Raw genomic sequence first — 17,500 nt, forward strand, 5'->3', positions numbered from 1 at the left:
TAGTAAAATTATCTTCTGAAGGATTAAAGGGATCCCAAAATTTTGAGACAAGTTGTGTTCATATCAAATAGAATGTTTAAAAGAAATCTTTTGGCTGAACTTTTTGAATAAAACAAAATAATAAACGTATACCAAAAAAAACTATTTTTATAGTTTTACTCGAAGCTTGCTGTCTCTATGTTATCATCTGTTTTTAAGTCTTAAGATTATACGCCTTTAAAATATATCTACAGACTATAGATTAATTCAAGGGCGTTTAATTCCAAAGAGTTTTAGTATATGATTTTATTGTAGAATTTATTGGTTACTAAAGAATTTGTTATTAACTATTATTGTCAATAACTATTCATTATTGATTACTAAAGAATTTGTTTAGTTACTTATTATTATATAAAAGTTTTATTTTGTATCATAAATTACAATAGACTTTTTTTAGTTTTGTTGTTTTCTAAATATCGTAAATTTCGTATATTTTAGGCTTGTCTATTGCTTTAAATTAGTTTTGTTTTATATTTTTTATTATTAAATTATTATCCTTAGTAAGATTCTGTTAAAAAAATAATATTTTGTATTATTTAACCTTATAAAAGTTTAATCAACAGCATTTAATTGCTAAACTTTTCATCAGGTACAAATATTCTTGAAATTCATATTTAATCTTGCAAGAATATATTTATTGTAATTTGTTCTGTAAAACATGTCTTCCTTATTTCATTGTTTAAAATTGAACAACTATTGCTAAAGATTGCAAGAAAATGCAGCATTATGGAGTCTATTTTAAAATTGAAATTGTTTAATTAAAAACTTTTTATTGTCTATTTTAGTAATACACCATAATTTTTTTTTGCAACCATATTGCATCATGCAAAGTTTTTTTTGTTAGTTTAAATAAAAGTACTAATTCCTAAGAACTTGCATCAACTAATACATTTTCCTAATTGCCATGCACAATCCAACCACCATAAGCTAACTTGCATCTTTTTATCTTAGCATAGACTTTTCAAAGTACACATTTCACATTTTTATTAAAAATTTCTTTTTACCATTTAGCATTTTTATTGATCCAATTTAGTAGTTAGTTTTAAAATTCTCTAGCATGTTTTAGTGTAGTGCATGTTTTAGTGTACACAACTTAAACAGTTGGTTGATTTAAGATTGTCTCTAAACATCTAGCAAAGCAAGTGTCTTCCAAAGCTATTACCACCACTAACTTTTAGATACTCAAATAATTGACAATTTGCTGTTGCCTCATTTTGGGATTAATTTTTCCGACATCTTCAAGTGTTTCCAAGACATGTATTCTTTGTAGCCACATTTCAATCATTAACCATCTTCTTAGGAACAAAATTCTTTGCTAATGAACAGTTCTTTGAAATGTAGGTTAATCTTAAGAAGTTGTAACACACTCACACTAACTTGTCAACAGTATCACTGTCATCAATTTTTACACAGTTCAAAAGCATACTATGTTCCATCCCCAGTTAGCTTTTAGTTTTACTGTAGCAGACGCAACATTGTATTAAAATGTTTTTTTCTCTGTTCAATAAAACTGATACTTACAAATTTTATTAAACATATTATTTGAATAAAATTAAAAGTCTCCTTGCTACCAGGATATATTTCTAAAGACTAATAAAGTCTTCAGTAATATACCATGATAACAAGGTTATTATTTAAAAAGGTTCACATTAATTGTAGGAATTTTATCTAGTCACAATTTGAAAACTGTAGTCTTGCCTTGATAGTAGTACCAACTCATGTTAGAGTCTATGCTGGCCATGACATATCTATTAAGATCACTTAGTAGCTGACAGCAAAAACCAGAACACCCTGGTTCCCCACATCAAAGCAACAAAAAATGAGTATTACCTCTCAAAATCTTTTTACATTGTTGTTATTAAATGTGATTCTAGAGAATTAAGAATTATTTTGAATCAAAATAATTCTTAATCCTCTAAATTGCAAGAACTTTAATTATTAATTTTTAGTTGGTTTTTGTTATGGTGTTTTAATTTATTTTCATACAGTTTTCAATTAGAAATTTTTTTTAAAGTTTTATTTCATGTCAATATTTATGGATTTGTGTAAATTCTAACAAAAGTTTTTTATAAAAAGGTTTTTATTTACATAAGTGATCTGTCAATTCATTGATGTATTTCTTATATGAAAAATATACAACAATAGCATACAAATCTTTTTGTTGTATGCTGAGACATACAAAATGTTCACTGATTGGGAGGATCAATACTAGCTCTTAATAGGTGGTTTTGAAAAACATACCTTTTCGATTTCGATTTGGTCATGCAAGTAAGTTCAACTGTATTGAAGGTGAAGTGTCTGAGGCAATAAGCATGGTAAGCAGATACACAGTGCTGTCAAAAATTATAATTGCAGTAAAATTTTGTTGTTTAAAGCATATTTAAGAAAAATCTTTTTTAAACAAATCTTGCAATTTGGATGACATACTAAAACATAAAATTGTCTATAAAAACGTTATCAAAAATAATAATAAAAAATATCAATAAAAAACTGCAATGTATGAAAAATTAAAGTAACAAAAATCTAAGCTAGTATTTAGAATATCACCCACGAGCTTTTTTGCAAGCAGCACGACCTTGCATCAATTTTACAAGATTTCGTTTGGAATTCTTCTAGGGCATTAAATCTACTTTATTTATTTTTATCCATGTTGTAGATTTCATTTGGAACTCTTCTCTTAATGGTATCTAATTCTTACTTTAGGCTTATTATGGAACGTACTTGCATCTTGTCTAAGTCTATCCAAGCCCAAATAGATACAATTGGACTAAAATATTGTGAAAGAGCTAGCCAGAGCAATAAATCTCCTTCATTTTTTTTCATCCATGCCTTTATTTTACAAGCTGTTTGGGCAGGTGCCAAATCTTGTTGAAAGCGCCACCATTTGTTTCGATCAATCAGATAGTCCAATAATGAAACTATGCATTTCTCTAGGGTCTCTATATATGTATTTTGGTTTATTTGACCTGTATAAATGTTACACACTCCTTCTACATTAAAATTAAAATAGCCCCAAATACTAATACTGCCACTGTCATGAAATAAATTAACCAACATAATAATTTAACTCCCGCAGCTTAAAAAATTATCTGGGGAGTTATTCAATTTCGAAATAGATTAACTCCCCTTGAAATAAATTAACCCCTGTCGGCAAAACAAATTAACTCCCTATAATAATTTAACTCCCTTGGAACAACTTATACGAATTACGGAAAAAGCATTTCAACTTGATGTTTTCCAAATGTGTTTGTTTTTAAATCTGTTAATTAGTATAGATATGGATATAATAACAGTAGCACTATATATATCTTAAGCGTTTTTAAATATTTATACATTCGATATATAAGTATATCAAATACTACTATTTATCTACTATCTATAATTTCTACTAATTTATTGCTCTGTTCTATTAAGAACACTGAGTACTTCTATATATATATATATATATATGTATATATATATATATATATATATATATATATATATATATATATATATATATATATATATGTATATGTATATATATATATATGTATATATATATATATATATATATATATATATATATATATATATATATATATATATATATATCACTTCTACAACATAAAATTACAATGAGAAAGTCTGAGTTAAATCTGAGTTATTATCTGAGTTAAAGTTAACATGAAAATATTATCTGAATAATCTCCACTTCAAACAGCAAGAAGTGTATTATTAAAGAATAAAGAAAAAATATACACTATGTGAGACCAGAGTATAATGATAGGTAGCTGTGAAACATATGCGATAAAGGTGATGTCCATCAAATGATGTTCTCTATTTGGAATAAATTAAAAAGGCAACAATCAGATAGATGTGCGATGCAACTAAGAAAACAAGAAAAGTAGTGGTGATCTTATATAGAGATTAGGAATAGTGAGTGTACCTGATGGGTGCATCAGGGAAAATTAAGGTGGTTTAAAGTCGCAGTTGATCATGTAGTAGCGTCCAGAGCTTAGAGTTTCAGGAGAAAAAGTTAAAAGTAGAAGCTGGAAACTTGGAGATGGTGTGTTTCAGGCAACATCAAATAGCTACAGTTAAGCAAGAAAATGCTTATGATCTTATATAATAGAGAAACAGCTTTATCAGCGATATGATATTAAGTGAAACTGCAGTATAATATTATATGTGTGTATATATATATATATATATATATATATATATATATATATATATATATATATATATATATATATATATATATATATATATATATATGTATATATATGTAAATTATGTTAGTGTATTCTTCCTGATGATCCAGCAATGATGAAACTTCTACTTGAAGAAAAAAGTTAGATAAGTGTTTTTTACTAATTTATTGTATATATATATACAATAAATTAGTAAAAAATATTTACTAATTTATGTATATATATATATATATATATATATATATATATATATATATATATATATATATATATATATATATATATATATATATATATATATATATATATATATCAGGCCTTGTTAAGAGATTTCGCTGCGTAGTGAAAACGCGTAACGCATTTTTAAGTAACTCTACTCAGCAAATATATTTTGCATCGTTAGTAGTTATATTGCCTCATTAGCGTCTTTTCAAGTACCGCATCGTAATTAAAGTTATTTTATTAATGCGTTAAAAATCATACAAACAGTTTGTTTTTTTCTCACTATAACAAAAGATACAAATAAAATCTCAGTTCTTATTTAAAAAATCATTTTTATTATTTTTTTCAAATATGAACTAAATTTTATTTTGAAAAATATATTTTTTTCATGAAACGTAAAATGTTTGTTTATTTTCTTATGATTTTACAGTTGGTTTTTGGTTATTTTATTAACTGTTAATAAATTTTTTCTTATTTAATTTGTGAACTTTTTTTAATAATGTTTTTAAACAATAAGGAGTTTTTTTTTCTTATTTATCAGTTACCGATAACATATTCGCGATCATAATTTATTTTCATAAATTAAACGAACGTCATTAAAACTTTACGTTATTGAATTAACAATAAACAAAATATCTTATTAATAAAATATTTACATCAAAATAAATCGTGCATTTTTTTAACTATTATGACTAAAAATAATTTTTATATTCAAAAGGAATTTATATGTTTAATTCCATAAGATAAAACTTAAAACACTTTATTTTTTTTAACTACTTTTTAACAACAACAACAAAAAATTATGAAACAAACTGTTTCTTTAACAAAAAATCTATTAGTTTACAATTGCGGTTAAATGCTTTTACTTACGACTTTATTTCTTCTGAATAAACGTCACGTTAACGACAATCAAAAGATAATTTAAATATTCTAAAAGATAATAGTTTTTACGTAGCGCTAAACTGCGTAGGCAAATCGTAGGCAAAGCGTAGGCAATGCGTAGGCAAAGCGTAGGCAAATCGCCTTTTCGCAAGCAAAATGCGAGCTGCGTAAAGCTTCTTAACAAGGCCTGATATATCTATATATATATATTAATTATGTTAGTAATTAAAATTATGTTAGTAGGCAACTTACTTATGGGACAATTGTTACTTACGGGACATTTTGATTTTTGTAGAGTCACATTTTTAGATATATATTTTTTGTTTTAACAGATATGATGTTTATATATTGATCAGATGTGTATATATAAGTCATGTCAATATCATTTATTTGTTTTCCTGTATATTAAAATTCTGTTCAATTATTATAAATTGAGGATTTATAGTTGATTATATGCTGTGTTACTTATGGGACGCAAATAAGCATTGCATTAAACCTGTTGTTTTCCGTTGAATATTTCAAGCCAAATATTTAACCTACATAAACTGGCTACATAAGTTAAATTAAGTAGTTTATTATTCTGCATAAAATTATTCAAAAGGTTGTTTTAGCTTGTTGTAGAGTCGAAGGATAAATGAAAATAAGTGAATGATTAATTTTTAACTTTTTATTAACTAAAACAATAAGAAATATTAATATTACAACAATAATGTTTAATGATGTTTAATCGCATTCTCCCCAACAACTTTAAGTTTTAAGTAATCAATTGTTCGAAGATCTAACCGATTTGGAGCCATGCACTTTCAAGTTGATCGTCTTTTATGGTAAAATATCATTTTCAACCTTATTGGACATGGCAAGATGAGACTCACTGGATATTGTAGGAAGATCGAATGACACAGTCTCATCTGGTTTTTGCAACTGGTGTGCAGCCTTATCTGGTTCTTGTAACAGGTGTACAGTAGATTGTTCTGATGAGCTTAGATTCGCTGTTTCCAAGTTAACTGTAGGTAAGACTTAAGTTTGAAACTGGTGTGCAGTCTTATCTGGTAACAGGTGTGCAGTAGATGCGACAGTTGCTAATAACAGATTTCAAAACATTTACTGAGAATGGTAGTTTGCGAGAAGCAATCATTCTGGTAACACCAGGGTGCCATAACGAATTGTGTAAAGACAATAGTGTAAACAAGCTCATTGCTGAAGAGTACATACAAGTATCAGGTGCAATATTGTATTCCTTTTCAGTAAACATGTCAAAGTTGTAACAAAAAAGCTCAAGACGCTGTTGATATATTTTATCATTCTTGATTTTACTTGCATTATTCTTATTAAACATAAACAATACAGATTGTTGATCAGTTAAGAGCTTGAAACGCTACCCAGTTAGTAGATGGCACTAATGCGAGCAGATTCTATAACAGCACATGCCTCTTTTTCAATAGAGGGATATTTTACCTCAGATCGATATAACAATTGCAAAAAAAAGCAACTGGTCTGCCATTTTGATTAAGAAGTCCTGCAATAGCTGTATCAGGTGCATGGGTTTTTAATGGCTCATTCTCATTAATAGAACACAACAAGCTTGACATTTATATCTAGAATGCACAGCGTTTCCACAAAAGAAGCAAACTTTTTTTTTGAGGAGTTGTTTTTGTTAGGAATAGCAGCAAATGTGGTGAGAATTTCTGTATTGTCATTAGAAACAGGTGCTGTAAAAGTAGGTTTTTGGTAAACCGAGGATAGATAATCTTCAGAATACTTTTGAGGAGATACGTAAGTTCTAGCTTTGTAAAACATAACCTCTAGTGTCATGTCATGAGCTTTGTCCATTTGTTTTTTGTTACACAATGATTAACAAGTTAATAAAATTGTTGTTAACTCAAAGGATAAATGACAATAACTAAATTATTGCTTTTTAACATTTTATTGACTAAAACGATAAGAAGAAGTATTAATATAACAACAATAATAATAATGCTCAATTTTGTATCTTAAATCAAATTAGTCATTGTTACTTACAGGGACAATTCTATACTTTTATCAAAATGTAGTTTAGCTACTATTTATATAAAAAGTATGAGGTACGACTTCAATTTGAAATTTAAAACAAAAAAATAACAAAATTTAAAATTTTTTAAACATATGGCAACCAAATGATTACTTAGTTTTTGTTTAAATTTATTTATTCATTTTATCAAAATAACTTGAGCATGGAATTTGCCCTTGTGTATTGTACAATTAGAGTGCTCGATGTTCTTAAAGAACAGAGCAGTAAAAATTAGTAAAAACACTTATCTAATTAAGGCTGTCTATGAAAATTAGATAAGTGTTTATATACATATACATATATATATATATATATATATATATATATATATATATATATATATATATATATATATATATATATATATATATATATATATATATATATATATATATATATATATATATATATATATATTAGGGCATGCCAAAAAAAAAAAATTTTGGTCGCGCTTTAAAAACCTATTCTATACATAAAAATAAGCAAAAATATGAATTTTCATTGTTCTATCTCAATTCTAGGTGCCAGAAGATGAAATCAAGATTTTACGAAAATACGCAAAGTATGATGAAATTACATGAAGGATGGCAAAATAACAAGATTGCACCATTTTGTGTTTAGTTTAAGATTACAATCACTACATGACATATCTATTATAAACTGTTAATAATTTTTTATAGCTTAATAGTTAAAAATAGTTAAAATAACATTAACTTTTTCAAAAGAAATGGGTCCAAAAAAGAAGAAAAATGTCCATGTAAGTGAAAGTGTCAGACGACCATTATATCTGTTAACTAACCCAATTTCACAGCTACCAAATACACAGCTTCCAACCAATGCACAGTGGGCCAGGTGGTAGACAAAACCTCAAAAAAAAAATTTCGAAATACTTCCAACTACTTAGTACATTATATTTATAAGAGCATAATGTATGGTTTAAAACATTATTTGTAGTTTAATTGTACATCATAAATGTACAATTATTATTTACAATTGAATATAATGATGAATTAATTTTTTTTTTTTTTTAATATACCATAACAACATAACTATAACAACAAATAACTTTTAAATTATTTAACATATGCGAAATTAATTGACATATTATTAAAATTTAATTTGATAGCTTTTCAAAAAATACCATAACAAATTCCAAGGTCTTGTATTAAAGTCACAGTTTTATTTTGAAATATAAAGGTAAGATTCTTGTTTATAGTATAAAAATATTATGTTAAAAGTGGCTCATATAGTTTAGAACCTGCTGGAACAGCATATTAATGTTAGAATAAGTTAATACAATATATGTACAGCCTGTTGGTGCTGTTTTATTCTGCTCATAGCTGCCCCTTTAGGTTTGGTAAACATTTAAAAAATATATATTGTTGTAAAATGCTATTCGCGACAAACCTATTTTTTGGTTTGTTGTCATTATTAGGTGTTGTGCTTATTGTACTGGCCTAATTAAATATATCTGAAACAAAAATAATGGCCATATTCATGTTATATTAGTTTATAGTGGTTGCACTAATAATTTTAAATTAATTTTTTTGTAGTTGATATGAAGATAAGTGATGTCCATAACCGTATACGGCATGACCAACTAAATCCGAGTGATAAATCATTTTCTTTGTCTGTAGAAGCTATTTTAGTTTCTATGAATTTGGGTTCTACTGGGTGTGCTGCATTTTTAAAAGTTTATCAAAAGAAATGGAAGGATGCAAACCGAGGAAACATAAAGTTTGAGAGTAAAAATAAAAATTGGTTGACTCAGGACTTTAAATCTACATACAGTAATAATATATCTAAGCCTGATAATTCTAGTCAATTACATAAGATTGGTGGAAGACCAAGTTGTTCCTTTAAAGTTGCTTCTGACAAAACCAAAAGGAGAAGACTTAATGATATTATATATAATTTTTCTAGTGATGAGTTGCTCCACTCAGCAAGGCTTAAATTAAGAAATGAGTATAATTATGAGGCTGCCAAGCAAGTTGCTGAGATATCAGAACCTTCTAGTCAATTTAAAAAGTATACACCTGATGAAGGTCTGGCATTAATTATAGATGGTGGCATGTCAAAATCAACCTACCAACTTATGAGAAATGGAGCTGAAGAACGTGACTGCCATATATATCCTTCATACAACAACATAAGATTGTCCAAAGCTAAGTGCTATCCAGAGAACATCTTTGTTGATGATTATTCAGCACATGTACCACTACAAGAATTATTAAAACATACAGTAAAAAGACTTTGTGAGGTGCAAGCTCCTGTGATCAGCACAATGCTAGATGGTTTGACCCGGTTGACTTTGCGTTGCAAGGCTGGGTTTGATGGGGCTACTGGGCAAAGCATGTACAAGCAAATTAGTAGTGAGGAAGCTGGAGATCGTAACTTAAAAAAAGAAGAATCTCTGTTCATTACCTGCTTAGCACCACTAGAACTCAGTGGGTTCTGTAATAACAAAAAAGTACTATTATGGCGAAATGAAAAGCCATCATCTACTGCATATTGTCGTCCAATAAGATTTTCTTTTCAAAATGAAAGCAAAGCAGTTGTTATAGAAGAAGCAAAATATTTAGAATCTGAAATCAAAAAATGTGGTGTTTTTAATTTTACTTTTAATGGAAAGGAACTGGTTGTCAAAAGTATTATTGAACTGACCATGATTGATGGCAAAATTCAAACTATTGTCTCATGTGACTAACTCAACTCAATGTTGCTCTGTGTGTGGTGTGTCTCCAAAAAACATGAATAACTTAGAAATAGTGCTGAAATTGGACAATTCTAATAATTTAGAATTGAAATATGGTCTTTCTAGCCTGCATGCCTGGATTAGGTTTTTTGAGATGGTATTGCATATTGGATATAAACTAGAAACTCAAAAGTGGCAGTCTAGAGCTATAGAAGATAAAGAAAATGTTATGCAAGTGAAGAAACGTATACAGACAGAATTTATGAACCAAATGGGACTAGTTGTGGATTTCCCAAAAAGTGGAGGATCTGGTAAGTGAAATTACATAAATACTTTTATATAAATCATCAGGTTAACTATCACATATATACAATTTGTAGGTACCAGTAATGATGGTAACACTGCCCGACGAGCCTTTGCAAACTATCAATCAACTGCCAAAATTTTGAAAGTAGATGAAACTCTTTTATTTTATTTTTACATCATACTAGTCACTTTATCATCTGGATTTGAAATTGACACTGTCAAATTTAAAGAGTTCTGTATTACTGCTCTTAAACTTTACATATCTAAGTATTCCTGGTATTACATGGCACAATCAGTACACAAAATTTTAGTTCATGGCCATGCCATCATTGCTAGACAGTACTTGCCAATTGGACTGATGTCAGAGGAGGTCCAAGAGGCCTGTAACAAGGATTTTAAAAAGTTTAGCGAAGATTTCAGTAGAAAGACTTCCAGAATTGACACAAATCGTGACCTAGTTAACAGGCTACTTGTATCTAGTGATCCTGTCATAACATCATTAAGAAAGTGTCATAAAAAAAATGGTAAGAGTTTAAAAAAATACCCCAGTGAAGTTTTGGCTTTGCTGAGGGAATCAGCTCCACCTTCTTCTTTTTCTTTGTAGCTAAACACAATTTGTTGTTTGATTTTTAAAAAAGGTTGATATTGAAAAAAATATTTTTTTACTACCTAAGCCAATTAAATGTCTTTTATTTTATTAAAAATTAAAATATTCTTGTTAAAAAGAAATATTATTTCATATATAATGATTATTTATATATCTAAATAGGTTTGTGGACCAATTGGGTAATAATTAGGTTTTGTCCACCACTTCCCATATACCTGGCCCACTGTGCAATGGTAGTATTTTAAGATATTATCAATATTTAATTTCAAGTAAAAAGAAAAGATTTATTAAAACACAAATTAACATGGCCTGTAAGAAGCAAAAAGGAACAAGGAACTTGGTGTGCAAAAGTAAGACATAACTGTAAAACATAAACATTTTTATTCCTAGATTAAAGAGGACTAAATAATTATTTTTTCAGGTGCAATAAATGTTAAATAAATAAAATATTTTTTAAAAATCTAAATTAGGTAGAGATTTTTGTGACCTTGAGACGCAATCAGACTGCTTGATTAGACAAATAGTCAACATTTGGACCAAAGCAGGATTTCAAGCATACATCATTTCAGAATATTCAATTCTTGACAAACTTCAAGCTCTACACAAGAAGTATCAACTTTTGAAAAAACGTGTTACCCTGAAAGATACCAAAGATACTAGAGAAAATATTAAGAATGAATTCATTTCAACAATGGAACAGTTGTTTGACATAGGCAAAGATAACTTAGAGCAACTGATGAGAAGTGACAAAATAACACCAAGAACACAAGCTGCTATTGAAGAAGACCTAAATTTCTATCTAGACCAGCAAACAGACAGGTAAGAGTATCAATTATATTGTAGCCTTTTTGTAAGTTTCTCTATATTAATCAAATTGTTAGTAGCGCAGCTACTTTATGTAGGGCTTTCAGTCTGTCTGTCTTTCAGCTATCCATCTGTCTGTCCATCAGAGTAAGTTATTGCATTCTAATGTTATACATTTTTTTTTTAGGAAGTGGTTTATTTCTAAGCCAGACAAAGAGCTAGCTACCATCATTGAGAAACGACTAGAAAGGTATAAAAGACAAGAACAAATGAGAATGAAGTACCTAGAGGAGAAAGAAAGATCAGCTCCCCCACCACTTGATGAAAGTGATGAAAACTTGACGCCAACTAAGAAAAGGTAAAACAAGTGTCATAATTACTTTAAAACTGTTAAAAAACTTACTTCTTAAAAATGAAATCCTAACTTATTTATGTAAATATTTTAGATACAAGTCTGGTCCAGCCAATTTGGATATGTTTGACTCAACTTTGACAGATCCAGATTTTGCTGTAGAAGAAGACTCATTCGAAGGTAGTGATGATGACTTTGAATATGGTGCTGCTCATAATAAAACCCCAAAAGTCTTACCTAAAGGCTCAATGCAAGTAAATAAAAAGATTACAAGAGAAGAATTGATGGGAGTAACTACACCTATTTGTGCTAGAGGGTTAATCAGCATTGAATTACAAACCTGGCTGTTGTTGTCTGTTGTTAATTATCTGGGAGGAGATGTTAATCAGATGGGCATTTCTAAATCTAGTATTTCAAGAGAAAGAGCGAAAGTAATTGAACATCAAGGTAATTTTTAAAGGGACATCTAAAGAAAAAGTCTTTTATGCCAACTTTTTGCCAGTCAAAGTTAAGTTTTTTTTTTCAAATCAAAAAGTTTTTCTTCAGATGCCATATTTCTTATCCCTGATTTTCTAATGTAAGTCTATTATAAATGAAAGTTATGATTAAAATCTTACTATACCTTTAAAGAGTGGAATATTTACCTAAAAATAAACCATCATAACAATAATATATTGTGTTAAAAATGATCTTTATTTAGGCAATACCATCAGAGAAAATTACAGAGAGACAATGGCTGGAAAACATCTTGTTCTCCACTTTGATGGCAAGCTGTTAAAACATTTAGATGAAAATACCTTGCAATCTGTTGTAAGAGATAGAGTTGCTGTCAGTGTTACTAGTCCTGAATTTGAGAATAAAAACGATCTCTTACTTGGTGTTTTACCTGCAGAGTCTGGCAAAGCTGTTGATGAAACAGAAATTATTCACAACTTACTTGAGTCCTTTGAAATATGCAATGAAATTTTCGCAATTGTTGCAGATACTACCAATGTTAACACAGGAGCCCATGGAGGAATTATAACCAGGTTGTGCTATATTTTGGGAAAACCTGTTCTCTGGCTGTTATGCAGACATCACATGTTTGAAATAGCAATACATAAGGCAATTGTAATTGTCCTTGGACCTACTGCTGCACCAGATAGACAGTTCTATAAAGATTTCAAGAAGGACTGGGAAGTATATCACGCCATAATTCAAAAAGCTAACCTGTCTGAGTTTAAGAAATTTGATGAGAAGAAGCTGGAAGTTGGATCTGAACTTCATAAACTTTACCTGGAAGCTCAGGAATATCTGAAGTTTGCTCTTAATCACGAAGTGTTTCCAAGAGATGATTATAATCATCTAGTTAAGTATGCTGCTTTTTATTTAAATGTCTCATCACCAAAGCTGAATGGTTTTAAAATTTATCAACCAGGAGCCAATCACAATGCTCGTTTCATGGCTGACAGTCTTTACAATTTAGCTATTGTTATGACATCAGGTATAATAGATTTTCTGCCTAAAGATCAGTTACCTCACCTGGAAAAGTCAGCTTTTATATGTGCAGTTTTTTATGCTCCATGGTATTTACGTTCATACAAAGCAGAATATGCTGTTAAGAATGATTTCCTGTCATTCAAGTCAGCTTATGTTATACAACAAGAGTTTGATGTCAAAATTGGCAATGCTTTTCTGAAATTTTTTCAGCAACACTCTTGGTACCTTGCCCCAAAGGTTGCTGTGTTAATACTGGCAGATCCAGATTTTGAAGAGAAGCTTGCAGTTCTAGACAAGCTGTTGACCTTTGAGGTACCAGATATCAACACTATTCCCAATGGTAAACCTGATGCTGTCCTAGTTTTACCAACCTCTGAGGTAACAGAGTTGATTACAGAGGAAAGTTGGGCTCTTTTCATTGTTCTAGGCATACAGGACGAAATTCCTACCTGAAAAATAGGTTTAGCTGCTGGAAAGCTGGAGGAAAATGATTCCTATATATCATTTTGTGAGTTTGTAAAATCTCTAAATGTTACAAATGACCCAGCAGAGCGGAATATCAATCTTATACAAAGATATATCAGTAGCACATTAAAGGAGGACAAAAAACAAGATATACTGCTAGTTGTCAGAGAGCACAGGGCATTAATATCATTAGAAGCTGACCAAAGTGCACTGGCCAAATTGTAAAATATCTGTTATAGTAACAATATTAGATTTTAAACTAAAAAATACCTTTCCTAACTTTTTTATTTCTTCATTTTCAAAAAGAATATTTTTTTTCAGAAAAAAACAACGATTTCTCGTATTTGCGTAAAAACCTAAAATCATCTTCCAGCACTAAATATGGTCCTAGAGAGTTCAAATTTGGTTTACTTCTTTATACTTCTTTTTATGTATAGAACAGGTACTTAATACTTCTTTTTATGTATAGAACAGGTATTTATACCGGGACCTTTCATTTTCTGAAAATCGTGATATTTTGGCATGGCCTAATATATATACATACAAATAATATATAATTATATATATATATATATTTATATATAATTATATATGTATTATATATATAATTATATGTATATATCATATATAATTATATTTATATGTGTGTATATATATATATATATATATATATATATATATATATATATATATATATATATATATATATATATATATATATGTATATATATATACACAAAAATATATATATATATATACATATATATATATGTATATATATATATACATATATATATACATATACAAATATATATGTATACATATACATATATATACATATATATATATATATATATATATATATATATATATATATATATATATATATATATATATATATATATATATATATATATATATATATATATATATATATATATATAGTTTTAGCTATATAAACTCACAAATCTTAAACACTGTCATTAGGAAAAGAGAAAGGTTCATGAAGTTCAATATTATTATTTTTTGATCTCCTTTTTATTTTTACAACAAACTTGTCAAAAATGAACAGTTACAAAATAATTTTATTCAACACAACACACATTAAAATAAACTATATTCGCAGTTTAGTAGAACTTATTATAAGCTAAATAATTCAAAATGCGTTTAAAAAGGAGTTAATTTATCACGATGGGGGTTAGAAATATTTAAGCCCTCGCTTAATCCATTTCGCCATATTTAAAAAATTATTTAACTCCCAGGGTTAATTTATTTCGAAATAGATTAACCAGGGAGTTAAAATGTTTTAATCGGGAGTTAATTTTTCGGGGAGTTATTTCATTTCGCGTCACCACCACCACTTTGCAACCTTGGTACAACCCTAGCAATTACTATACTTTTCCAATACAAATCTTTTAACAAAAACTTTGCTTTTTCTATTTATTACCTCAAAGTTACTTTTATCACTAAAAATTATTTGCTTCCACTTCACCAAAGACCACCCAATTCTCTCTTTATAACAACTAAATTTTGTGTACCGATTTCTGGTCGTCAACATAGGTTATCTAACAGCTGCATAGACACCAATTTTTTTCCTTAGTTTACTGTTTCTAACTGTATTTGACAAAATATGTTTTTTATGGTTTTTGTTGAATGCATCAGTGAATTCAAGATAACTTAACATAAAAATAAGATTGGCTTAATAAAAATAAGATTGGCTTTTACTTGATGTTAATTGGCTTTTACTTGATGTTAATAAAAATAAGATTGGCTTTTACTTGATGTTAATTGGCTTAATAAAAATAAAACAATAAAAATAAGATTGGCTTTTACTTAATGTTAATTGGCTTTTACTTGATGTTAATAAAAATAAGATTGGCTTTTACTTGATGAAATATAAAACTATTTTCATGTTCAGGAGTTTTTTTTAACCTTCCTGATCCAGCATGATGTTAGATGCCACTAGCTGTTTTAAATTTCTTTAGAGTATATCTGATGCGATTCTCTAAAATTTTTAATTTTCTTGCTATTTCTCTATTAGTGATCATTGAGTCATCCTTCATGCCTATTATTTGCCATTTTGTTGCTTCACTTACTGCTTTTTGACCCATTTCTTTGTATGTTTACTTTTAGGTCTTTGCAAATTATTTAAAAAACTGGTCATCATAAGTAATTTTATCCAATATTTTATGGGAAATTGTCAAACTAACATAAAAATTAATAAAATATTTATGAACAACAATTGGGTTGACAAGAAAGTATTCCTTAGAAAAAAAAGTTAAAGAAAGGTAACTATATATGAACTTGTTATTGACATATTAGTTGTAGAGAATTAATTTTCCTTGTCAAAAAAAAATTAAATCTTTAGGAAATATGGATTGGGTTATCCGATAATTAAAAACAAAAAATGTACGCAATTTTTTACTGCGCCTAATTTTTTTGAAAGCACTGTATGCATATATTGAGATCATCTACCAAATGTTCAGAGTTGCTTAAAACAAGATAATTATTAAGAGCAATTTTGTTATATAGGCAAGACCCTTTTTTGTCTAATTTGAGGCTTGTGTTAAGAATGATGAAAAAAAAAAGCAATTCTGGTGTAAAGAAAAAAGGCTTGATAAAAGTTGACAAATCTGGCTTTTTAATGCCTTGCCGAAATACATTTGAGAATTCTGTACCAAATTCTGTATCTGTAAATAAGCTTGAGTTTAGGGTCAATAAGAGACATGCATATGAACACTGTTTATCTAATCTTACCAGATTGTTTTTGAATGGATTTAGGTTTTGGTCAAGGTTTTGGACACAATAGAATTTGTAGATTGCTAAAATTAAAACCCTATCTTTTAATGCAACAAGTTCTCTTGCAATAACTATAATTTGTCTTGTAACTGCCGAGGATAAAATCAAATCTTTTCTATGATTTTCTATTAATTTAAAATAATTTTTTTATATTATTGCAAGCCATAAAATGCTTTTGTAAACCAGTTTAGAGGGCATGGGTGCAATTATGAGCTATGTCTTGCCATTAATTAAAAATTTGTCAAATATAATTCTTTTATTGACACATTTAATTTATGCAAGTACTAAATTTAAAAACTTTTTCTTAAAGTATATATTTACAAAAATTGTAAATTTAAACTATTAAAATCATAAACTACATGATATCATGGAATATTTTAAAGTTTTCTGTAATTGAATTATACATCATGGAAAAGATTTTCCATGATGTATAATTCAATTACAGAATGTATAAAGATTGTTTAAAATCATTTACATTAATTTTAGAAATTTCATCTAGCTTGTCACAGTGTGAAAACAATAGTCTTGCCTTAATAGAAGCGCCACCTAATGTTACAGTCTATGTTGGACAAGAAGTATCTATTGAGTGTTTAGCATTTTTTTATCG

General features: G+C 28.2%; 2 protein-coding genes across 2 annotated transcripts in view; both read left to right on the plus strand.

Annotated features, from left to right (window-relative positions):
* The window catches only part of LOC136083694 (cell adhesion molecule DSCAM-like), a 172,643-nt gene that overhangs the window by 20,921 nt on the left and 134,222 nt on the right, over positions 1-17,500 (plus strand). Inside the window, exon 4 of the mRNA XM_065803273.1 lies at positions 17,380-17,500. This exon is cut by the window's right edge and continues 6 nt beyond it. Coding sequence (XP_065659345.1) covers positions 17,380-17,500 — 121 coding nt within the window. The remainder of the gene's footprint in view (positions 1-17,379) is intronic.
* Positions 8,222-10,093, plus strand: LOC136084123 (uncharacterized). The gene is made up of 2 exons (XM_065804271.1): positions 8,222-8,583; positions 8,940-10,093. Exon 2 carries the CDS (start codon positions 8,945-8,947, stop codon positions 10,091-10,093), a length of 1,149 nt encoding a protein of 382 aa, XP_065660343.1. The 5' UTR covers positions 8,222-8,583; positions 8,940-8,944.

The sequence above is a fragment of the Hydra vulgaris genome, chromosome 08, assembly GCF_038396675.1.
Source record: "Hydra vulgaris chromosome 08, alternate assembly HydraT2T_AEP".
Lineage (NCBI taxonomy): Eukaryota > Metazoa > Cnidaria > Hydrozoa > Anthoathecata > Hydridae > Hydra > Hydra vulgaris.

Excerpts from the sequence above, each read along its gene's own strand:
- LOC136084123 (XM_065804271.1), top strand. The coding sequence starts at position 8,945 with ATGAAGATAAGTGATGTCCATAACCGTATACGGCATGACCAACTAAAT.